Source organism: Simochromis diagramma, unplaced genomic scaffold (assembly GCF_900408965.1).
Source record: "Simochromis diagramma unplaced genomic scaffold, fSimDia1.1 OVJJ01000361.1, whole genome shotgun sequence".
NCBI lineage: Eukaryota > Metazoa > Chordata > Actinopteri > Cichliformes > Cichlidae > Simochromis > Simochromis diagramma.
Genome location: NW_024386860.1, coordinates 11,904,347 through 11,930,023, shown reverse-complemented (window position 1 = coordinate 11,930,023; position 25,677 = coordinate 11,904,347). Strand labels below are relative to the sequence as shown.

At 40.6% G+C, this 25,677-nt stretch overlaps 1 protein-coding gene across 13 annotated transcripts in view; it reads right to left on the bottom strand.

Annotated features, from left to right (window-relative positions):
- mef2d (myocyte enhancer factor 2d) overlaps window positions 1–25,677 on the bottom strand; it is a 101,119-nt gene that overhangs the window by 60,101 nt on the left and 15,341 nt on the right. For 10 of the 13 annotated variants that reach the window (XM_040030571.1, XM_040030575.1, XM_040030577.1 and 7 more), the window contains exon 2: window positions 4,387–4,775. In XM_040030571.1, coding sequence (XP_039886505.1) covers window positions 4,387–4,440 — 54 coding nt within the window. In that variant the 5' untranslated portion in view covers window positions 4,441–4,775. The other 3 variants (XM_040030574.1, XM_040030572.1, XM_040030573.1) reach the window with 3 other exon arrangements.

Below are 25,677 nucleotides of genomic sequence, written 5' to 3'. Positions count from 1 at the left end.
GCTTTCCAACGTGGGTTATCTCAGCACAGGGGTTTTTCTGCACGTTGGACTACAGTTCACGATGAACTACAGAACAGGATGAGAGCTACAAATTGCAGTCTAAGAGAGTGGCATTGGATCAGTTTATATGCAAGATAAGAAACTCTATGGAGAATAATTCAAATGGTATCGAGATTGCTCTTGATAGTGCTCGGGTCAACTTGCAGTTAGCTTCTTTCTCTTGCAGCCTCTTCTAGCTCTTTTTGAGGGGAGCACTAAGTGTTCCAAGCTACCCAAGCATGTCTTGGGTATACCCTGGGGTCTCCGGCCAGAAGGACATGCTCAAAAAAATCCCACCTCACAGATGCCTTAAGAGGCTTCCTAGTCCGATGCCCAAACCACCTCATCTGGCTCCTTTTAATATGGAGGAGCAGCAGCTCGGCCCAGACACCCTTCCGAGGAAGCTCATTTCCACTACTTGTATCTCATTTTTTCGGTCACTACCCACAGCTTGTGGCCACAGGTGTGGGTAGGAATGGAGATCAACAGCTTTGCTTTCACAATCACTTCTCACTTCAAGAGAGCAGGCCGATACAATGTCCACATCGCTGCGGACACCACACAACAGATTGATGCTTAATGCTTCATAAATCGTTAGACTTTTAAATACTTCTTTATGCATGACTATATTCCAACAACTACTAAAATTTATCTGTTCTAAAATGTTAATCCTGTGGACTCTCAGTAAATTTGCTATAACTACAACTACTTCAGTTAGGAGACTGATTATTCTTCAACAATGGGCTACACTTGGAAAAAATCTAGATCAGCTGAAATGCTGAAATTCAACTTATTTAGCAGTGAAAGAAAAAATTCTGCACAATTACCTTTTTCCATTCACAGATATTTTAAAACATTTATTGAAAGCTGCTTCAAGGCTTATAAAAAAGTAGTGCACATGAGATTTTTTTCATGTGTAAAAGATCATGCACATTCAGAAACATGGCTTAGAATTCTATGTTTTGCTAGATGGAAGCGAAAAGCAAATGCTCAACTTTGTAGAACAATCTTTAGCTTGGAAAAGTTCATGTTCAGATTTTAGCTGAATTATGAACGTATGCATCAAAGCTGTAAAGTTGGCTGAGGGGTGCCGCTGAGGATTAGTTTACACCTGACTCATATCTATTTTTTTTTTCTACAGATGGGTAAGTGAATTCCCACTGGAACATTTTGCATGAAATTGCCCCGATTAATTGATCCACAGGCCTACAATTAATTCAACAGCTATGTTAAAAAAAACCCCCAAAAAAATTAATGGCACGACAAGCTTAAATTAGTTTACTTTTAGACTCAGCAACAATACAGAAATACTCATTACAATATGCTAAATTTGTATCAGGAGCTGGTTTAAATGTTAAAATCAATAAATATTTGCATAAATGTAAAGAAGTGCTTTGATGTGTCTAATAGCTGATCATCTGAATTAACCATAAACTGATAAAGTCCCATTTGCTTACTGCACATGCATGTTTTATTTAACAGTTTCTAATCTGAATGATCAGAAAATGCTTAGCAATGGGAGTTGAGGCACAAGGGTTTCTTAATATTTAAAACTACGCATCACAGAGACGTCTGTGAAATCACGTTTTCTCCAATCAGTTTGGTATGATGGACTAATAATAGTGACGCTAAATGCACGACTACAATACTCATTAGACTTAACAAAGAAAAACAGATGGAGGAGCAGTGTACTGGACAGCAACTGCCCCAAAATCTGATGCAAAATCAGAATCAAAATATCATCTCTAACTTTGGGGTCAGTGTTAGCAAAACAAAAACATAAATCTTAAGCGGATAGTTTATACTAGCATCCCTGGAGTAATAGTTTTAAGTGAGTTTTCTTGTTCCTTGAAATTTAATTTCCAAAACAACCCGATGATGAATGTAATTCTTGCATTGCACTATGCACTACAGCTGTTGCTTAACATAAATCTGATTAGCGATTCAGGATTCTTTGATTTCTGGCAGCGAATCTTTCTTCTTCTTACATCTTCTTGCTAAAATGGGTCACAGTGTTAATGAAAAGTCAACTCTTTCTGTGTTATCTTTGATGTGACAAACACTCTTCCATAAAAAGAAATAAACAAATAAATCAAAGCATTCCAACATGCCAGTCCTGTTCTTTTTCATGCGTCTTTGTCTTTGTAAGAAATGTGGTATTTGAGATGTTGTCATGTTTCCAGCCGGGGCCCACACTCTGAACGCTGTTTATTTTGCAGAGCTTATGGCAGCATCTCTGAATCAACATGTAGGAGGGTGACGGGCTGCATGTACTCCAAAATTCATTTGATTTCCTTTCAGAAGCTGCACTGTTCATTAGCTGAAGCAACACTGAGAAAGCATCTACAAACCACTTATTTCATAGTCTGTTCCATATCAAACACTAAATGTCATTGAGAGAACAACTGAATCCTGCTTTACTGTGTCAACTGCTCTCACTGAGAACATCAGATAAACAAGAAAAAAAAAGGGGGGGGGGGGGGAGAAGGTGAAATGTAAATGCTCACTACAGCTTCGGTTCGATATGAGCATCAGAATGTCATCACGCTGACTGGTTTGACAAAGTGATTAAGAAACCATTTTCTGCGGGGAAATCGCTTGATCGCAGTCAATGATTCATTTGGGATTGTGACATTATGATCATGTATTACCACAGAGTTCATCACCTTATTGATAAACTGTTCAACACCTGACACAAACACTGGCTGCTCGAGCAGAAACGGCTACAACCCATTCCTCCTTTATGTCCAATTGTGTACTGATGAATAACAAGTCATCATACTTCACCGACCCCCTGCAGGCACTGCTTCCTCTTCTTTATCGAAATGCAACCTGCTAAGATTGATGAGAAGAAAACTGAGGATGATTTTCCAAACCCTACGGCCACCTCGCTTTTACACTGCTCGGGTCTTATTCAGTCAGGCACCTTGTTTCTCTCCCTACGCCTGTCTCCATCTTGTTTTTCTTCTCTCTCTGTTTTTGAAGGTGGGCACGTCAAATCCATTACTCAATCTGCTCAATGGAGCGAAGCCCATTTACCAGTTGACTCATTTTAGATGGATCATTTACCCTTTCATCCTCTCTGACAATGCCACTGATGTAACCAGAGGGACTGAGTCTGTTTTTTGGGGAAATATCATACTTTTTTTTTTTCTTCCCTTTTTCCACTGTAGGAAGGGGAGGTGTCAGAGAAACCCCCCGACACATATGAGCCTCATAAAACACAATGCTATTATACTGTTCTGTTGTGGCACTCTTGAGAGAGCTGCAACTATGTTGTTCATGCTACATGGGACATATCAAAAACGGAAAGGATCCCTGTGGGAATTTCTTATTGCCTGAGCTAAAGTATTCTGTCACCACAATGGAATTCAGTGCTGGAAAAGTGAAAATGATCATTTCTTTCTTAGATCTGAGCAGGACAGATGAGAGCTATACAGAGAAATCAGCTCAGTGAAAGCCTGCATCTACTGGCTATATATGGGTCATTTAACACTCCCGACTGGATCGTGAAGTTTAGCTCAGAAATTAAACAAATATGTGTGTGGTTGTTAATTTTGTCTTTAGCCTTCAGTGTAACCATTTAGCTACAGCATAGCTAATGAGTGCATTAACAAAGTTAACAACAATGTCTGGACTGTGTGCTGCCTGTGTTTTCTGCTGCAAGTTTCTCAAGCAAGTGCAAACTGAGACCGAAGAAGATAAAGTAATGACACAAACTGTCCCACGATCACTCCAGATGGGTCAGATACAACTGCCTTGTGGTACAGTGGTGCTATCAGCAGAAGAAACCCACTCGGTGACATATCAAAGTCATCTAGTGCTGTCTGTGCAGAGATACTTACCCCATTTTAACAACTGCAAGGTCCAGCTTTATTATAAATGTACATCATAATGTATAAGCTGTGCAATTCATTTCTTATATGAACAACATAATGTCTATAGCAATGGACCACATTTGCAAACAAGCTATTTAATGTGTTCATTTTATATTACAAGTTCCTTACAATAATTATGCCAGTTTTTATGAAATTAAGCTCCTGAAAAAATTAAATAAAACTCAATATTAAATCTTGATTACCTAACACTGCATGACATTTATCATATTCTTCACTACAAGGGCGTTTGGGATTTCCTTATGCATGCACATGAAACAGGGTCAATATAGGATTCCTTTTCAAATACCACAGGACTGATCCACAAATCCAGCTATTTATAATTATCCAGCTACTTATATTGCCTTTGTTGAAAACTTTAGTTCTTTAATTTCTCTAATGGTTTCTGAAACAGGAAAGTTTAACAGGAGTTACTTTCCATATCATGACAGTTCAGGTCATTTGTTCTAACCTGTTTGTTGCGTTCGTCAGTGATCCTCTGAATCTGGATCTTTTTCCTCCCCATGGTTCTGGTGTTGCAGTGGGAGGATCAGGGGAAAGTGACAAGATGTGAGGTCACGGATGGCTGCTGTTACTTTTCCTCCTCTTTGAATCTCTATTCGCTTTCAGTTTGCCCTCGCTGTGCACACTGACCCTGTTTGAAGGACCCAGGCAGGGAGGCTTTCACCAGCAAGATAGAAAAAAACAAAAACAAAAAAAGAGGGAGAAGGAAGAAAGGAAGAACGGGGCTCTGTGTACAGCACGCTTTTCAGATCATGGTCCTGTTTCTGGGGGCAGGTCATCCACACTCAAGCTGAACTAGGATCTTCTGCCCTCCCCTTCACCTCAGCTGGGCAGCTTCTGGAAAACAACACAAGAGACATTTATCAGGCTGAGAGAGACAGAGATTCTGAAAAGGGCAAGGAGAGCGAGGCTTTGTTTGTATATTATGACCTTATTTAGCTACTACAAACCCAACATATACAAGAGAATAAATGATGCAGCAATCCATTTGAGGCACTATCAAATCAGAAGCACATTTGGCTGAAATGAAGAGTAGGTGAGGGGGGTGGGAGTGTTTGTGGCTCTACATGCAGAGCAAGAGGCCCTCAGGGGCCCGCGAGTCGGGAGGCTGTGCTGTGTCAGCTTCATTAGAGGCATCACCGCCACATCACTGATCTGCTGGTCGCCCACGGCAACCGGCTGCCCGGCCCAGGCCGCCTGACACGCCGAATGTGAATCCCCGATCAGAGGCACATTAGAGAGTCTGCGGATTCTGCTCATTTCCCATTTTCAAAACACCGTCTTATGCATTGATCATTTCTCTACAGGAAGCTCAGTAGTGACAAGACAATATGACGATCTGCACTATGCTGAAGGGAATTATTCTCCCTTTAAATCCATGAAATATCCATATAAATAATCAATGTGGTTAAAATGCAATTTTCAGTCTTTTCAAACAGATTTTCTCACGAAAGATACCCGACACATCTGCAAACAAAATGAGTGGGCAGATCTCCAGTGACACTTCATATTTAAAAGACAGGATGGCGAATGTCATTTTCTGACCATTAATATCATTACGCCTTATTACCTAAACTGAATGCTGACCTAATTCCATGCAGAACAGCGAAAGATGACGAGTGTAAAAACGTGTGTCTAATTCACTCATACGTCTAACTAACCATGAAATAAGGGTGGTCTGGGATACGCTACAGTGCCTGATCAAAAACAGAGGATGGGTACATTACGAAGTCCATATTTTAAAAGGGCAAGTCAGAGCAAGAAAGCCCAGAGTGTTTCTGCAAATTCATGCAAACTCATGAATGAATGAGACGGCAGCAGCCCAGGAATGGCAACAGAGGCAAAGACCGTTTTAGGCCCTGTTACTACTATTTACGGTTCATCTTTAAAAATAGCGCTCTATATATATACATACAGATTGTGTGGACACACAGCACAGCCTGCACGTGCACACACACACACAGACACACAGTGGCAGCCAAGTGGCAGAATTACAGAGCTAAATCATCTGGAAAGCAGCAAGTACACATCAGGTCCGCAGCATTGTTTGCATTCCGTCTACCTGGGAGAGCAGCAGCAGAAGAACGCCCTCTATTTACATCCATTCTTATGAAACAAAGAACGTGAAATAGTCTGTCATGAGACTGACATTCCTTTTGTGCTGCTGTGGGAGCTGCACTGCATGCTCGTTTAGAGAGGATGCAATTGGCTTAGCTTTGGAGATGAGTTGCCTATGAATTATGCACTGATGGGAAAGAGTGGAAGGGGGCTGAAGAAAGAGTGTTATGAATGTCATAATTGCTTTGTAAAAAGGCTTGATGGAGAACTGGAGGCTGCCTGAGCCCGATTTTTTACACTAAGCATCTACAGTGAGCTGCAGGAACTGAATGTATTATACTGGCAAGATCTTTCACATATTTTGTTCCAGCCCCTTAAACAAAATTATTTTATAAAAATCCATCTCATCCGCTTTCGTTCATCCTCATCGTCTCCATTTTCAGTATCACCAATTTAATAGGAAAACTAGCAAAGGATAATGAATTCTACCTGGATCACCTAATTAGTGTACTCCTGGAAAGAGCAGGCATTTCTTTATGTTGCACATTCATTCCTTTCATTCAGCTTCAAATGAAGGAAAGTAAAGAAGTGGTGGCGAAATATTTTAATAAAATAATAGGGTGTGCGTTCATTCTCTCTTTGTCAGCCACAGAGCGAGTAGGGGACTCACTGCAGTTGCAGTGAAGTTCAAAGGCAGCAAACTGAGGGATTTGTCTTTAGGCTGTGGGCTGATCACACATGAAAAGGCTGCTTTATCTGCCTGGGGTGGTCAAGTCTCGACCTTTTACCCTTCATGCTGCTGCAGCTCGCTTCCCATGTCTGATGTCAGGCAGAATCTCTGCTCTCACATGGGAAGCGGAGAGCCTGGAGTGTGTCTGTTACTTCACTGAGCAGACACGAGTGATAGAGAGGCTCTGGACAATGAAAAGATAAACACTGATAATTAGGAATCTACCGTGGACCCAGATTAGCACCCTGGGGAACGCCTAATGCGTTTATATGCTTTATTCCCCAAGAGGCCATTGAAAGGCTAGTCTTTAACAATATATTATGGTTGGAGTTAGGAAAACTGAATAAAGGGAATATAGAACTTTTAAGGAAACTGCAATCATTGAAAGTACAGCTGTGCTACATTTCTATAGTTTTTAAGCACAAATATCAGCTGTTCAGGTTTGATGAAAAATTCATCATCTCTTTAGATAAATTGGGCAATTTGAAGTTGATAAAGCTCTGTGGCTTCTAATGCGAGATGTTTTCATACACTTTGTACCAAAGCAGAGACGCCCTACGACACAAGAAATCTAGAAATGAAAAAAAGTATTCGTACAAGATGTCAGTTCTTTTCTGTTCTTCTTAATTACATCAGTTTGGGGTCGTCTTCAGTGTCCTTTGAAGATGCACACTACATTCTATAGTATGTACCAAAAAAACCCACCAGCCTCAAAATATCTGACAATTTAAAAAAAAATAAAAAAAAAAAAAAAAATAAAATATATATAGCCAACTGTGAATCTGGTCATCAAATTAAAGAGCCTTAAGAGAGCATCATAAAGAGCATAAAAATGAAAAATACTGTTACTGTAGAAATGTGTCAGCTAAGTTGTAGAGAGGGCACATCAGGTCACAGCCTTAGGACAGTCTGTAACAAAGATTAGTCCATAAAAAGAATGGTTAGAAAATATTGCAGTGCATCACCATCCCTGACATCTACTACTGGCTGTTAAACATTTCAAAGCATCAAATCTTCTATTCCAATGATGTGGGTGGAAACCCACGAGGTACAGGGGCTATATTATGATTTTAACATTTATTCATGAGGAAAAAGTTGACAAGAATGCTCTATTCTGCAATAACTTGCTTCACTTTTATGCAGAGCCGTAGCTGGAAGCTTCATGTTGCAACTGTCTTTTACAGTCAGACAATAAAAAAAAAAAATCTTCCTTTGGGCAATCAGGGGTTAAATGACTTGCTAAAGGGCATGCCATCCAGATTTTCCCAGCCAGTCAAGGTTTGTGAACTACTGACCTTCCTTCTGACAACCTGCCTGGCTGCCCCCGAGGCTAACACTGCCCTCGATATTTCCGATTCAATACGACCAATGTTTCTGCTACGGGCTTAATGTGCCAGAACCTGGAGGGAAAGAGACACACTTGCATGCCACAAAATGTAGCAGGAAAAGAGGGTGTTTGGGTTAAACATGATCTCTGTCAGTATAGCATTCTGTTGGCTTTTAGGATGGACGACATGATGTAATCAGATGATGATGCATCTCTGTGTGTGCACACTAAAGTCTGACAGCTACTGTGAGATATTTGGGTCAGAAATGAGTGATAATTCAAGCAGAACAAAACCTGAAACAGGACAGTTTTAATTAAAATACACTACGAGTCCTTTATTTCAGCAGTTTTTCCCTGTTGTTATGGGTTCAGGCACGGGTTTTTTAGTGTCGCACTGCAACCTGCAATGTCAGCTAATAACTACAAATGTGTGTTATATGCTATTTTCACTAGTGTGAATGAACATAGACTGCGTGGCATGTAAGAAAATGCTAATTTAGACATTGCCCCAACTTGACTCTTATAACCTTGTACTGAGTTAATTTGCAAAAATGAGTTTGAGACAGAATAAGCCTGGTTAAAAAGAAACATGATGATCCTAAGAAAAGTTATGAGCATTGTTTTCCCCAATGATCTTTAAGCTGATGAATGTTTACTCGCTCATAATGAACAGAAAATACATTAGTCATTAAGCTTAAAACATTTTTGGGCGAAGGTTATCGGTATGCCCATATGATAAATCTCCAGTACAACACTAGCGCGTCTATGTTGGTCAGGCCTGAGTATTATCTGTCTGTGTGCTTGTCTGTGTTTATGTGTGTTTTCCTGTATGTCCATTCTTTACCATCCTGGTGTGTAAAGTGGCAGTGGAGCAGCCTGGAGCAAAGAGATAACAGTCAGCGGTAGAGGGTTGGCAGTCAGGGGGAGGAGTAGTGGTGGTGGTGGTGAAGATGGTTCTCGGCTGCTGGAGCCTTGCCAAAGGACTACAGAGAAATCCATTACTTTTCCCACTCAGCACCAACATCTGCTAAAGCAACCAGCTCCACTGCAGACACCCACTATGCGCTGTCCATTCGAGCCCAAGCTATGATTACATCAACCTAGACTAAAATCAGTTTCTAACGCTTTATGGACAGAAAGCTGCCAATGTCATGGGAATTGTCTGAAACCTATATGTATGTGCTTATACCAGTTGTAATGAGGGTCAATTTATATACCCAGCAGACGTATAACATTTAATGGTTATGAAAAAACTGACACAAATCCAGGAGTTAAACCAGCACAAAAATGCAAGCCGAGAACAAATTCAACACAGGAAATAAAATAAGCTGTAAAAACAGGCCGTTCTGAACTTAAGGACCAAGTAAAATTGAAAAAAAAAAAAAAACCAACAACACTGGCACAATGTTCACACAGTTGTTCAAAGAAAATTACTGAGGCAATAAACTCTCTTATTGTCGAGAAAAAGCACCCATTAAAGTTGCTAAAAAATGTCTTTTTCAGACAACAGACAGTGACCCTGAACCGAGGTACACAATCACCAGCCAGTGGCATTTAAGTGAAGAATACATAATCCAAAAAAATGCCCCATGAATCACCGGCTGCTGTTTACCAATGTTGATGTAGCTGGCACTTTGGGGAGGTTCATGTGACTTCTGGCTAACAACACAAAGTGGAAAAGTATCGGGTGTTTTAAAGCCACAGTCAAGAAACACAAATTTTAAATAGTGTAAAAGATTCGATTCAAATTACACTTCGACAACTCTTACTGATGCTGGGATTGATAGTCAGTTTGTGTCAGACAGGACTGTCTGGTCAATTGATGTCAAATGTGTTTTGTTTTTTGGTCCTAAAATAAGTTTTCCCTCCTGTCAGATCTTCTGACAGGAGGGAAATGGTAACAAATGGTGGCTGGCACATCACCAGCCACCATTTACTATGCATAATATGCTGACTATAAGAGAGTACCTCATAGAACTAAACTTAAAAAGAAAAAAAAATCAGTAGAAAGCTAGGTATCACAAATTGCTCTCTGTGGCACAGCTTACGTGAAAAGAATCAAACCAGCAAACTTGTTGGTTTTTGCAATCACTGGCAAAAAGATACATGATCCTCTAAAGGAAGCTAAGTTAAAGTGCACTATCAGTAACAGTGACTGTTTGTCATGATATAAATATAAGAAAATTATATTGACTGCTAATGAAATATATAAAAATATCATTAAGCAGGCCCTGCTGGCAAAATATCACAGACATAGCCTAAGTATCTGCACAGGAGTTCAGGGCTTCATGTTTCAACATGTGTGCAGTTTGCCTGGATATAGCTGTTGAAGTCATGACCTCTGCACCAGGCTTGGAAAATGACTGATCTGTGGCTCAGTTTGAGGCAGACATGGATCAATAATTTACCAATATTCATTTATCACTCAAGGTTCCATCAAAATAGGTCTGACAAGTTGGACAAAATACAATTTGACAAATGATCCAATCAGATGCTCTGTTCAACTGGGAATCAAATGAAATCAAATCAGCAGGTGTCTGAGGTGGTCTTGCACCTGTGGTTTAATTTGACCAAAAACAGAAAAGATGTAGCGGACCAGAAGAGTGATCAATATGAACATGCTCTTCTGCCTCATTAAAAACACAAGGACCAGAAATAAACTCTCCAGTGTTAGGGGCATTTAAAGGTTGAAGGTTAAATGGCAGGCCGAGCTCAAACCAGTGTTAATCAGTTGATTAATTCGTAAGCTGAAAATTAATTTGAAGACATTTCATTTTTCTTGCACAAATGAAAAGCATCCACTTGGGATTCTAACCACTTTTTCCCCCTGGTCTTTTCCAGACCCCCCTGTCTTAATTACAAACACATATAGGCACTGAGACACTGACATCTTGAAGGCATTAATGCCAAGGTTCATGCATTGCACACCAGCTTCAAGATGCATTACAATAATGAATCGGGTTTTGTAAGAGGAGGAGGAAAAGAAGAAGTCTAATAGATTTGCTCCTCGCTGGGAAACAGATAGAACCATCAATGGGGCTGAGAGTGAAGGGTTGGGGGTTGGGAAAAGGTTGGCGTGTAACTGGGCCACTGAAAATGTGACCCGGCGAGCCCAACCTTGAGGGTGTTCTGCCAGCACCAGCTGTGTGATATTTACAGCCTGTTGCCTCATGTTCCCGGGCAACTGTTGGACACAGCTCCCAGCACACTCAAGCTTCAGATCACCCAGCATGCATCTTTACAATATCAACAAAACCCTATGGCTGATTTTGTGGAATATCAGCAGGTGGAGTAAAGGGAGGGCATGGTGACAAATAGTGGAGGAGGAGAGGGAGATGGACGAGGAGGAGGAAGCTGCTGGCCTCATATCTGAAGCCTGGCTTATGATTGTGATTGTGCCTGTGCTTCAGCGCTGCCAACCCTGGCAGTGGAATATGATCTCCCCTTCCCCCCTCTCCTCTTAACCAATCATGGGTGAGACTTTAGAGAGGTGGGAAAGAGTGGGTAGGGCTGATGCAGTGCAAGGGCAGCACTTCTGAGGTGGTGGTGGTTTGGGGCAAGAGATGAGATGGGATGGGAGGGGTAGTAAGAAGATCTGTGCCTCATGGCTTGTGAATCACGCCCGCACTGCTGGGTCGCTATCAATACTGCAGTCTGCCCGAGCACGTACACACACTCCCAAACACGTATACAAAAAAACAAACAACAGCACGCACAAAAAGAAAAAACACACCTACGCACTTAACACAGGGCGCCCTAACTGTCACTGATCTGCTGTTTGTGCTCATAGCCTCTGGCATGAATACAGCAAAAATATCCCAATAATACCCATAATGCACGTATATACTGTATGCGAATGCAAACACAGATTCACAAAGATGTCTTTTGTGCTGAAGTTTAGAAACCATGTGGAGTATAAGGGACTTGTTGGCAGGCCATACAATACTTTAACTGTAATTTGTTGTTGATCTGAGACCTACCCCTGTCACTGCATCACCAACATGGACAATGTGGTTTGGCCTGTTGGGTTACATCATGACCAAAAGATAAAAGCTCCTAACATGCTCAGGGGCACTCCTGTCCCTGAAAGGTGTGGACTGATTAGAGGAGCCAGTGGTAAGAGTTTAAAATGATAAACTGTAACCGCGTAAGAACTGTGACAAATAGGAAAAATGTGAAACCGCTTCTTGATTAGAAATCCTTCAGATTATCTAATAAGGGCTTGAGGCATTTTTTAAATGTATTTGAAGATCTGCTGTGGCCTTGCATGTATGAGAGGTCACTACAAGTTCTAAAGTTTTCGTGCATCGATTTAAAGGTGTATTACAGTCACTTAAAGTAAATCAAATTGAGTCTTCTAGATGCTTTTTCAAGACCTGAAACCGATGTCTAAAATCTCAGCAAAACATGCCATTGATGGTTATTTTTGTTTGATCAAATAACCTTATCTAAAATGAGTTAATCTTCAGATACGTAGTGCTTGGAGATACTCAAATGTGCATAATTTGCTTCTTCTTACTGTTTGTGTAATTGTAAGTTGGATATATTTGTTTTTCAGACATGATAATTTCCCCTCAGGCTGAGAACTCCTGTGATCATAAATTTCTTTATTTACTGACAGTTTTAGGACATAAAAAAAAATGACATGATAAACTGGTATGATAATGACTAAATAAACAACTAATCAATCAACGCTGTGCCATTACATTGAACTAGCTCTTACATACAGTGTTTTGTTTTGGTTTTTTTTGGATCACAGCAAATTAAACAGCTGCAATTTGATTTATAAATGAGAGTTATTCTGGCAGCGGCAGTATTTAATGAATTTATTATTCATTCAAGTACTACCCATTACGTTGGGCTTTGTTTGTCTTTGAGATCAGATCATTTATAATCTATAATCTGCCTCATTAGGGCAAATAGTTTTGAAATGCAACTCTTGAGATGTCTGGTGGAATCCAGGTTTCCTCCCTGACAGCTTTTCCCATCGTTTCAAATGTGCTGCGGCACAATAACAAAAGGTATGTGACAAAGAAGAATGCCCGCCAGACAAAACACTAATGACATCAATGTGACACTCGAGGACGAAGGGCGTGCATGCCCGAGCCAGCATGCATACGATAGTTTGACATCACTAGTCGAACATGTTTTCATCAATGGGACCTTATGCAAGAGCCAGACAGGTAAGATCAAGACAACCGGCTGGCTCTAACACATAGTGCTTTAACGCAAGTGCTGTCAGGTTTATTTTCATGAATGCAGGTGAGTGGGAGGAGGAATTCTGTTTTTTTTTTTTCAGCACGAAAATACCTACCTATTTTTATCATCCACCACAAACGTTATGTTTATTTATCTGTCATTAACTGTGTAATGTGGGCACCGCAAGTATGCTAAAGGTACTCAGTAATAATAAACAGTCCACGGAGTGTGGCGCACACACACAAACACCACTGTTCTAAGAAGTAACTGTAGTCCTTTCAACAATTTCACTCTCCCTATAGAAAACATTTTTGGTAACAGATATACACAGACTCAGTCATGATTGCTTGTTTGTGTGTGTGTGTGTGTGTGTGTGTGTGTGTGTGTGTGTGTGTGTGTGTGTGTGTGTGTGTGTGTGTGTGTGTGTGTGTTCATTAGAAAGCACAAGCTCCTTCAGCTCAGAGAGGCATCTTTCAATCTAGTCACAGGAGATCGAGCCAGGTCGGCTTTGTTGTCAAGAAACCTTTCAAAACAAGTGCGGAGCAGCTGCTTGGAGACCTGCAAGTCCATCCACTCTTGTTCTGACTGGTTTAAAAAGCAGAAGGCACCAATGCAACTCAATAAAACTTGTAGAAATGAGAAAAAACATCATAACCATGCTGAGAAAGGAAAACGTATTTCCTGTCATCATCCCAAAATTAAATGATGATCACTATGGAGCAACCAACAGCAGTGCAGCGCACGATCCATGTAATGATCTCCCATCTGTAGAACAAGACCCTTCAAATTCCTGATGTAATTCTTTTTCTACAAACAACACAAAGGCAGACAAATCAATTTAAGCCTGGAAATCAAAATAAGCCTATTATCTCTAGGATAAAAGAACCTCCTGCTATTAACCTTGTGTTTTTCTTTTCTGGGAAAAAGCACAGTAAAAACAGGGTAATCGCAAAGGTTAAAGAACCCCAGCAGCTGTATTCAATGCGATATATCTCACCATACGTAAAGTACAGAACATAGTTTTAACAGGTGTCAAGGGCACAAGCGTCATGGCACTCAACTCACCATTAATGGTCATGTAAGCCTTCAATTCAAGGAAGAAAAAGAGCAGGTGTGACGTTATGAGCTTCACAACAACACACGCTTTCGACCATAAATCACTACAACAGACCCTCCCTCCACTCTTGAGCCTCTCTCAGCACATTTGGGACTTGGGTAGATGTCAGTTCAGCAGCTGACAAAGGACAGCCGGCCACACAGCAAGTCACCTCGCACTCTTCCATATCTACCTCGTAAAGACCTACTGATTGCTTCCTGGACTGATTAGAGACCCGAGAAATCTCTGAATGTTCATGAAAAACATTTTTTTCAGAACTTCAGCTAAAATGTGACTTTTAAACCGAGACGAGGTAATGTGAAATCTTAAAAGAAAAAAAAATGACTTTCTCTCTTCGTGGTTTTAAGAAACATAGCATTCATTTCACATCAAATCAATTTAAACCAACTGTAACATCTCTATCGACTGCTCTTACCAGCGAAGATTTTTGGTTCCAAAAAGTTGTTTTGGAAGTTCTATGACACAGCAGAAAACAAAACACAATGTTGAGGTCAATAGTTCCAAAGTAGTCCAAGTCAAAGATTGCAGAGGTATACAAAGTCCTGAATAGAAAGACAGTCCAGCTTAGAGCAGCACATGTGCCACTCCACCCACCATCGACTGCCGAAGTGACAACTGCTGGTGGAACACCTCACTCTGGACGCCCCAAATTATCCTTCTTACTGGACCCCAAGCACCACCAAGCCCCCTCCTCTGCTGCTGCTTCTTGTCACTCTACCTCACTCCTCACAATTAAACAGTACACTCATCCCCCTCTCTACCCATAAACCCCTCCCAGGTCACCCTTTGCCCTAATATGCCTTCAGCAACTGCCACCAATTCATCATAGTCTATGTTAGCAAATGAGGTGTGTGTTGGTCAGCTCTTTAAAGAATTTTTTTCCCCCACATTTCAGCACATTTAGTGCAAATCCTTGCATTTCCAAATTTTTAGTAGGTCAATATTTAACTTTATTGAATTATAACTAATTGAACAATAAATTATTTTCTAAATATAAATCTCATTCCTTGAAGTTTAAACTGATAGTTAAAATATGAAACTTGACATTATATGCCACAGCAAAGAAAAAAATAAATAAAAAACCAAAAAACCCCTCAAAAAAACAGTGCAGTACACTATCAAAAAAAATCTGCATTTTTGCTCAGCATATAATTATTATTATCTCATATCTGATCTGATTATTTTACTCAAACTTTCACTTTAGTGATCATCACAGCCAGATTGATCTGCTCCACTATGGTAAAATAATACAGTGAGATTTTTTTTTCCATGTACTGCCAACAAACAATTGAAAAATATGCCCCCCCAAAAAACATGTTGGAATGCTGAAATCGTCAGCTGACAAATGCAAAAGTTAATAACTTGTGTTTTGATAACTAACAACCTAATTTTACTAAGCTTCTGACATAGTGTTTATTTTAATTCCTAGTTTATAGGCTAAACAGAATATCGCTATATGTATGTGTCCCGAATGAGTGAGGGAGTCACTAGCTGCCTAACTGAGGGTGTGAGATCCTTGTTGCACACCAGTCTATCCCTCGTGCACGTTTGTCTATACATCTTCCATTTGGATCATGAGCTGCTAGCAACAGGGTGGCAGCTGCCTACATACCTTTTGATCCTCTGGACTCTCTGAGGACCCCACCCCCCAAAAATCTGGACACATACACACACACACAAAGGCAATGCAATGCAATACACACATATACTCGAATGCTCAGCTGTCGGAGAATTCAACACACCGGTAATGTCCTGTGCCCTTCTGCCCTACCGTTCAATATGCGATTTTGAAATTCTGCTGTTAAACTTCAACAGCTACACTGCAACATCTCCACCTCCCCGTCATCTCCAATGTGGACCACTGCTGACGGTTCTGATCTGATGCCATATCCAAATCCTAGAAGATCTGATCTTGGTAAGATACGGTTGTTTGACAGCGACCACTGTAAAAGGAACGCTTCGCTCTCTGTGACTTTTTTGCAACAGCGACTCTGCTTCCCAAGACATGAATCTCAGCCCGTGCCCTTTCCTGACCTTGAAATCTCCAAAGGGGGGCCGGAGGGTGTGGGAAATGGGAGGCCAGGAGTCTGCTAAACAGTTGTGTCATTGAGTTTCCACACACAGTGAATACATGTATGGGTGCAGGCACGTATGTGCCAAGAACCCAACGGGTTAAACAAGGGGCAAAAATTCCAAAGGCCACATTCATCTTGCAGCAGTAACTTATATGGATAAATCTGTAAAAGGAGAGAAGAAAAAATGTTTTCCCTTTGTGTATCTGGGACAGGAAATCTGCCCATGGTTAGGAAAATATACACCACTACTAAACCCAACAATCCTAATGTCAGAGTATTGAGGGCACAATTACTTCGACAACAAACACGGTTGCTCAGATGGCCTTATCTTTCTGCCCCGTTCTCCAGGTTTTTTTCCCTGCTTGCCATCCACATTTGTCATCCGTGTGCACGACTGCCTGGGGGCTCTCCGTGTTGAACACACGGTGTTGGCCCGGAGCCTAAAATGGGGATCTATGAGCCTACCTCCGCTCTCACTGACAACTGACTGCAAGCGCGGGCCAAGACTGTGTGGTGCTGGCTACATGTGGTGGGGATCCGGCACTGAGGAGAGGTGGGGGAGGCACAAACACTAAGCAAAGGATATCTATTCTCTCCTCTTTAGCAGAGCAGTAAAAGAAAGCAGCTCCTTTGCCCAGAGGCAAGTGTATTTATGTTTAAAGGAAACACAAAAGCATATAAGCTTCAGCTCTTGCAATGATAAACATCCATCCATGTAACTGCAAATCCTTGGAACAGCTGCAGAGAAGGCAAAAAGATTTGTTTTTGCGTATTGTTCAATGTGAAAGGTGTGCCACCTGAGTGATGTGCCATGACAAAGAAAAACTCAAGAGGTTTTGTTGAAGACAAGCTTATTTGGTACTTTGTCTTTGTACCAAATGACTAATAGGTTTGTGAATAAGCATGATATGCTTTCAAGGGTCTGACAGTGAATACCCTGATTATGCAAATCTGCCTCCCTCCCGAGGATGGGGTAAATTAAAAAAAAATGACAAAGCTTTTCTTTGGTGTGGCACTAGTGTGAGCTATTTTCTTGCATGTGACCTACATTATTAAGGAATTTTCCACATTTTCACATCCTTACGACAAATCTCACAGCATAAAAAAGCTCAGAAGATGAACATTTCCAACAGAACGTACTCATCCAAACAATGAGGCTGTCTAATTACTCCACATTATCTGTGCCAGCATCCAGAGCCAATCTTCGTTTTACTTACATTTCATGTTAGAAATCTAGTGATTTCAAACCAGCAGGTTTTCAGATGCCCTAAAGCATCTTGAGTGGATCAAACCAATTTCAATTCAATTTTCACCATTTATTTTCACGTATGTCTATTCAGAAAATATAAGATAAGCACATTGAATTTGCTTTCATTTTTTTGCATCTGATTTTAGCCATTAAGGTAGGGATGTGATGCAAATGAAGAAGTACAAAACAATGAGGCAAAACCATTAACTCTGCTAAATCATTTTATGTCATAATAAACTGGTTAATTGTTGAGATCACAATGACAAAAACAGTTAAAATCTGTTGTTAGAATTCCCGCAGCCATTGACGTCTGTTTTTGTGGGACCAATAAAGATGTGCAGTTTAACAATGTAAATCAATATATGTAAATAAAAAGATAAATGATTAGTAAAGCAAGTAATTGTTTGCCACTTAATAAATCAATAGATCCAGTTTGGCACTCTAGTATTTAGAGTTCTACTTTAATTCAAAACTGCCTTCAAAATGAGCAAGTTCCAACTGAAACACATTAGATTAGCAAAAATTTTAAAAATGTAATTAATTAAATGAAGCTGGAGGAGTTCTGTACAGAATCCAGACGGATATGATCACTGTTCCAGTTTGTTGTGGCTGAGCTCAAAGGGAATGCTTTTCATTTACTGATCAGTCTGCCTTCCTTCCTTTTCTCACATGCGGCCACGTAGATCACAGATACAGAAGTTGCAGAAATGAGCTTGCTCCGATAGGGCCCTGAGCTCACCCTTAAGGCGCGTCCACACAGGAAGTAATTCGTTCGTCATGCATTGCTTTGTTGCTGACAGCTGGCTTTTAGCAGACATTCCAGGCTCCAGTCGCCTAGGTAACCCTCTAATATATTTAAAACTTTGCTATATGTCAATCAATGGTATCCTGCACTCTCACTAGCAGTCGCTTCAATCTCTTGCTTTCAAGTCATAAAAAAGTTTAACTCGGGACCTGCACACTTTGCGTCGCCAGCAATTGCTTTCCATGGTCTCTGCTAGCTGCGAAATTAAAGTCATCACTTCCTCTGTGGACATCTTCAGAGATAAGCCATGGAGCTCCTCTGCATCAGAAGAATCTATTTGAGGTAGTTTGGGCACTACCAAAGTAGAGTCAATGTCCAGTCTACAACCAACCACAACACCATAAATTCACTGGCTCTGGTGTCAGAATTGGCATCGTCAGTGGTTTTGGTAAGGGCGCGTGTAAAAAAATTCTGCAATGACTCAACGATGTAGCCCACAGATTGTATCTGCCAATATTTTTCCATGTAAATTATCCCATCTTTTGCTTTACTCTTCTGAAAATACACCAGAGCAGGAGTGACTGTACACCAGCACTGTCAACATGTCAGGGGAAAGTAGGGAGAAGCGGCCACCCACTGAGGTGTTTCAGGCATATCCATGGTTGGATAAGCTTATAACATTTTCAAAGAAATAAATCTAAACTACACACAGAATGTGAGCTACTTAAAAATAGCACGAGACTGCACTGGAACACCTTTAGGGACTGCTGTATGTCACAGTACCGACCAGTATTGTATTTGTCTTTATCTAATCTAGCCCTTGCTCACTCAATCTGGGGAAATTTGGTATCTCCTAGCCCCTGGAGCTGTCGCAGCTATAGGTTAGAAGTCAAGAGCAGCAAGACAAGCCCCAACAGACGCAGCAACCTGTTCCCTTCAACTGTCTGCCTCACTCAGCTGGCTCCACAAAGGCTGCAACCCCCCCACCCCATAAAAGCCTCCCTTTGCAGCTCCAAGCGCACCGCTTTTCCAGGCTGTCACTGCCCAACACAGGAACAGTTTTAGGGACAGATTATTAACATCAAACTCCCCTTTGAATCTGTCTTTAATATAACACAAAGCACTAAATTAAGCAGCGCTCTGATTTCTGCTTATTTTATGGAGTAATCAATGAAGTACCATTGCCTTCGTAAGGGAAATCAATCCCTGTTGACTAACAACATGCCTTCCTGTGTACAGTATACATTTTAATATGTAAAGTGTAGTAGTAAGCTTTTTCCATGTCCCTGCCAAGCGATTTAAAGTAAAATTACAGCTGGCTCAGTTATTCTAATTAATGACCTGTGCGTGAAACTTTATCATATTTTAATCTATCAAGTAAATTAAAGCCATAAATCACTCAACACCTGTGACTCCCACGCCAGCATGACATAGTGCATTGTGCAGGACAACAGACATTCAGCTTACGCCCTGAAGAAAGAAAAAAAAAACCACACAACAAGAGCAGACATCTGGAATCAAAAGATCACCTATGTTAATTTCAAAGAGCTGTTGAGATCGAGAGGTCTGGAGGAGGAAAATTATCTCCTAAATGGTCATTCTACGTAACAAGAGACCTTTATTACCACAGATTTCAAAGCTCACTTGCTCTGACCTCCTGTAATCTATACGATTGGTTGTTAGTGATGTTGGTGACTTGGGAGCTTATTATATGTCTGTACTTACTGTAAATTATTATTTGGAAGACCATCAGCTGAGTGAATAGAAGAAAAAAAAAAATCAGAACACATGGAGGCGTGGGGTGTGGTGTGGGCTGGTTCTTCTGTGACTCTCTCAGCCTGTGGATAATCTCACAACTTCATACACCGCTTTGCACTGCAGCTGCTAATGGCAGTCTTTGTTCTGCTTTGAGCTGCAGTGAGCACATAAACCAGCCCCCACCTGCTGCAGGTTCTGGTTAGAGGAGTCCTCCAGATCTCCAGAGCAGAGCTGCAGTCCATGCTTTGGACTTGGTGTAACCACAAAACAAGATCCTCTTTGGAGAAGCAAGTAAAGCATGCCTGTGGTAAACACTACATGTTGCCACCTGTAATTGTACTACTGAAATGTTTGAAGTGTTACAAAGCCTTTTGCCAAACACAGAGAGGATTATTTCATGCCACCTGGACTGACAATAAGCTCAAATTGGCTGATATAGTGGCCCAGCCCTCCATACCAATAGCAGGAGGAATAATAAAAATGAACCAATCTGAATTTACTGGGCCAAATGTAAACAATGTCTTCTTACATAAGGATAAGCAGAGATATAGTAATGTGAAAATAAAATAGTGATAAGTGTTTCAGGAGCATTCAAATCAGCTTAGATCTCGAAGGTTACTGCTCCTAGAAACTACTAAAACAGTTTCTTCAGCTGTGGTTTGTCGGTTCATTTGCTACTGATTGGTTAGGGGAAAACGAAACAAAATAAGCCCCCTTGCACAAAGAATCTATCAACACGCAACTACTGCCAAACAGAAAGAATAAAGGAAAACAGAAAAGCAGTTCAAGATGAACATTAAATGTGATTTAATTTACCATATTTTTTAAATGATACATGCAGCTATTCTATCAAGCACAAAGATGAAAGAGTGGAAGTTAGCTGACATAGTCAAAATTACTTCTCGACACTGAAAGATCAGTGTCAGAGCCAACAGCTGAAACCAAAGCGCTATCAAAGTTTCCACAATGTCAAACTGAAACACAGTCTGCTTAGCTCTAGGACCACGCTGTCAGGTCATGAGTCACACCTTTGAAAGTTGCTACCACATTCTTCTTGCTGTCTAACAAATAAAAGTTTAGATAGGAAAGTAATTTTCAATATTTAGTGCTAACATTTAAACTTGAAGTTTTTTGATCATGACTGATTCTTTTGGACTCATTTTTTTGTACAGTAAGATCTTAATTATATTTAAAGTTTTAGGGTTTGGTTCAATTGTCATGTAAGGATTCAAACTTGCTGCTCATAAAGAGAAAAAATAGAGACATTGTTTCAGAGATGCTTTCTGATTCTGATTTTTTTTTTCTTTAACTGAACAATTGAGTCAAAGTGCAATGAACAGAAAAGAGGCAAAGTTAGACGAGACCATCATGGCACACAACGTAAGCACGAGCCGCTGTGTTGTGCACTAACAAATCCCCAGAGGGGACAAGGCGTTTGATGTGCAATGGGGCGGTGAGTGCCACACAGAGCCAGCCCTCCCCCCAACCTCCACAAGCTCCCTGACATTGACTAACAGACATGCACACAAGCGCACACACACATACACACACTTCTCCTCAGAAACAGCTGACGTTTTAACAGGCTTACAACAACTGACAGGCTACAGGTGGGGCAGAGGGGACCCTTCATAAGTCCTCTAACCCACCCCTCCTCCTTTTAGTACCCGGCTCATAATTCCCCCTTTGCAATCCACACACACAGAGACGCACACACCTGTTGTGACTCCAGAGGAATTGTCCTCTGTGAAAACCCTTACTTCATACTGTATCACCCACCTACTCTCACAGACACACACTCTGTCTCCCCCTCAGTACATTAAAAACAGGGCTTTATGACCCTTCAGCATGTGTTTGAGTGGTTCGAGTGTGTGTTTGCTCTGTCCGACTGTAACAACAGATGCTACCAGAGAAGAGAACTACGGGCTAAAAGCACTAAGCTCCTTTGCCTTGCTTCAGTGAAGCCGGTGCTGGCATTACAGCGAGGAGAAAACCATGCTGTCATGTTAATCCATAATCATTTTAACCCACAATAACCCTGGTTTTCACTTCAATCACCACTGTGTAAAAACAGTTTGACTGTATGTGGATCTTATAATCCTAAGGTCACATTAAAGTCTGTTTATTATCACAGAGTATTAATATTCTTTAGATTGTTGAGAGAGAAACTTTTCGGGCATTTAGATTCTGCAGCCACACAATGCAATTCTTCCTTTGATGGAGACAGAAAAGCTCCGTCACACAAGCCTTATTCAGGAATTTGGAGATACCACCCCTCTTGAACATTCTCCAAACGCTTTTGTCAGACATAGTTCTCTCCAAAGTGAATTGTGGTGAAGCGCAGCTGAGATATTTAGGACGAGTATCTGTTTGTAAAAAGGAGGAAAGCTGGAAAGAAGAGAGGGGATTTGAAAGCGCAGCACTTCTTTGGATTGGATGAGAAACCATGGGGTGAAAGAGAAAAAGAAAAAGAAAAAACACATATCTGGATTATGTATTCTTGCTGGGTGTGCAAAACAGAGCAGAAAACAAGTTTCCATAACTTCGAGTGCAGAGTTTTTCTTCTCTTTTCATCCAAAAGGTTCCACTACAACAGGGAGTTATTTACCAATATTCAGTCATATTTGATTGTATAACTTAATAGGAGAATAACACATAAGATAGATTATGAGATAGCTGGTAGACTTTTCTCAGGCTTCAATCAGGAACATTAAGAGAAAATTAACAAGTGACAGAACTGATAAAGAGCTGCTCAATTCAGACATTAATGTTATCATTATATTATCAGCTATACCCCCTAGCCGGCTAATGTGAGTTACCGCCAATGGCTAACGTTAGCGTGTGTGCTGGCCAGGTTAACATTTATGATGACTGTTTAATCTCTGTTATTGAAATGAAAGCTTTACTGAGCTACCAAGTCGCTTTCATAAAGGAAGCGACGTGCACTGACTGAAGGTGGGGGGAGTACTACGTATTTTTTTGTAGCCACTCATGATTTTTACATGTACTAATCATGCCTGCTCCATATCATTCTGCATTTCTATTGAATGTATAGCAAATGGTGTGATGCACAAGTGTTCCACAGGCAGCCCACTTGTGCTGTGCTTTGCTGGACACAGCAGGGTGCCGCTATTGCACAGTGCATAGAAAAGAATTGGTTGCAAAGTCCAACACAGCACATGCATCCTATGTGAAAGGCCCTCAGTCTTTAAGATGCTTTGCCAAGATTACTGCGCTAATGTTCATGTGTTCAGCTGCTAGTGAGGGAAAGGGTTATGGGCCTTCTTGCAGCCGTGTTTTATGAAGTTCTGTGTCAGCAGGAGGAGGCAAAGGTGTCACTCCTGGTATTTATACTGTGGCAACTGAGTATCTAATCTGACAAATTTTAATATAAGTCAGCGTCAGAGTATCAACTTTCCTGACACACATACTCAGTACACATACGAACTACAGTACAATACAATAATATTTTTGAGCTGTATCTGTTGTATGTGAATTATGACAGTTGCAAGCACATAGAAAAGCAGCTGGATATTATTATAGGTCTATAGCTACTTAGGATGGATGGATCAATGGGTGATGAATAATCAAAATCTGTTGCTTTGACATCAGACACTAATATAGAATTCCAGTTTTGCTTCTTCTGTCATTAATTACAGTCTGGCCATAACAACTAACCAGTGGATAAACTCATTAGAACTTTTAACTATTGCAGTGGTAATTCAGTTAGTCACACATCTGGTTATCCAGTTTAGAGGAGGTTAAAGGCTGTTGTTAAATCACTAATAAATGTAGTTAAAGTATTCTGGAAAGATCACAGACAGACATGGTTTCTGTTTCCACAAAACAAGTAAAGAAACATGGTGATGCTGATGAGTGCACTGCAAAAGCATTTGAACATATTCTTATCTAGTCTTCCCTCTGCTCTTGTTTTTCCCTTGCACTCTCGCCGCCTTTCTTTTATTTCTTAAGAGAGCGGGAGGACTCTTTCTCTCTGAGCCTGGTGGTGTTCCAGCTGTAATGTGATAACCAGTTCAATAACATAAACAACTGCCAGAATCCTCCAGAGGAAGGATGCAGAGAGAGCGGGAGTGTGTGTTTGTGAGCGTGCGTGTGTGTGAGTCAGTGGGTGGATGTCTGTGTGTTTGGCTTTACATGGGAGCGCATGTGGGCTGGAGAGCAGGAGAGGCCTGGGCGAGAGGTGAGGACGAGTCAGCCATTGAACACCATCAAATAAAACGTTATCTAATGCCTGCACTGACACGGCTCGCCAGAAAACAAGTACACTCTCTATCGACTGAAAACACGGCTGTGCTTTTGCCCGCGAAAACACTCCTCGCTGACGCCGTGAGCTGGGTTTGCACATCAGAAAAGAGACATGGATTTCAGCTGCACTTAGAAAAGCCATCAGGGTATCTGAAGCCTTTGTAAGAACAAATTTAGTGACTTTTAAGACCTTTCTAATATCTCCAAAAACAAGAAAAATACTATTTTCTTACAAAAAGATCCAAGCAAAAGAGCAGCATCAAAAACTGTTCCTTTGTGCAAAAGTGCTATTACAGAATGGCTGGCATCAGCACCTCCTGAACTTGATTTAAAATTAATTATCATGAACAGTATATTATACATCAATCCCCCACAGTGTATTTAAACCCAATGATTACAAAAAGTGTGCAACTAAAGCATAAATAGCTTAATTACCCATTATCTCTTAACCAAATCTCACCATCTTCATCATCACGTGGAAAAATCTTATTCACTTCCTGTAGTTTTAGCCAGTCTCCTATAGTGAACTTCAGAGGTGGTATGAAAGTACTAATCATTCTGTCCTTTAACTGGAAATCCCCCCCCCCCAAAAAAAAGACAAACTACTCCTTCAAACTGTAATTTTAAACTTCACATTGGAAAAGTTTTCTAAAAGTTTAATATTAATACTAAATTAAAACCAGTTTTATATGAATAAATCTCACATTTTAACAAAAGCTAGCTTTGTTTTTGCCAATTTGATTTGTATTTTATGTTTTAATAAGGTTAAAAAAAAACACTAGCAAGTTCAAGGTTATGAATTTATCCAATTATCCAGACACTTTCAGAAAATGTATGGCAGGTAACTGGATTATCCAGTTATCAAACCTATACTATGCCTGTAGCTACACCATTACTGGCTAGTAGTTCCCCATATGTGATTGAGTAGAAGTGACTTGGTTTTTCTTCAAGTGTGTAGCTAATGGATTTTCTCATGATCATGATCTCATGAGACCTCCGCTGCCTCACAAGGTAAATTCTGCTCCATTGCACTTCCCCTTAGTAAAACAGTATAAAATCTTAAACGTCATAAAAAGATGAAGCAGCACAGTTTCAATAAGAAGATATATTTTGAACCTCATGCTCTCAGTCACTGACAGATACCAGTGTTTGTGCATAAACACACACACACACACACACACACACACACACACACACACACACACACACACACACACA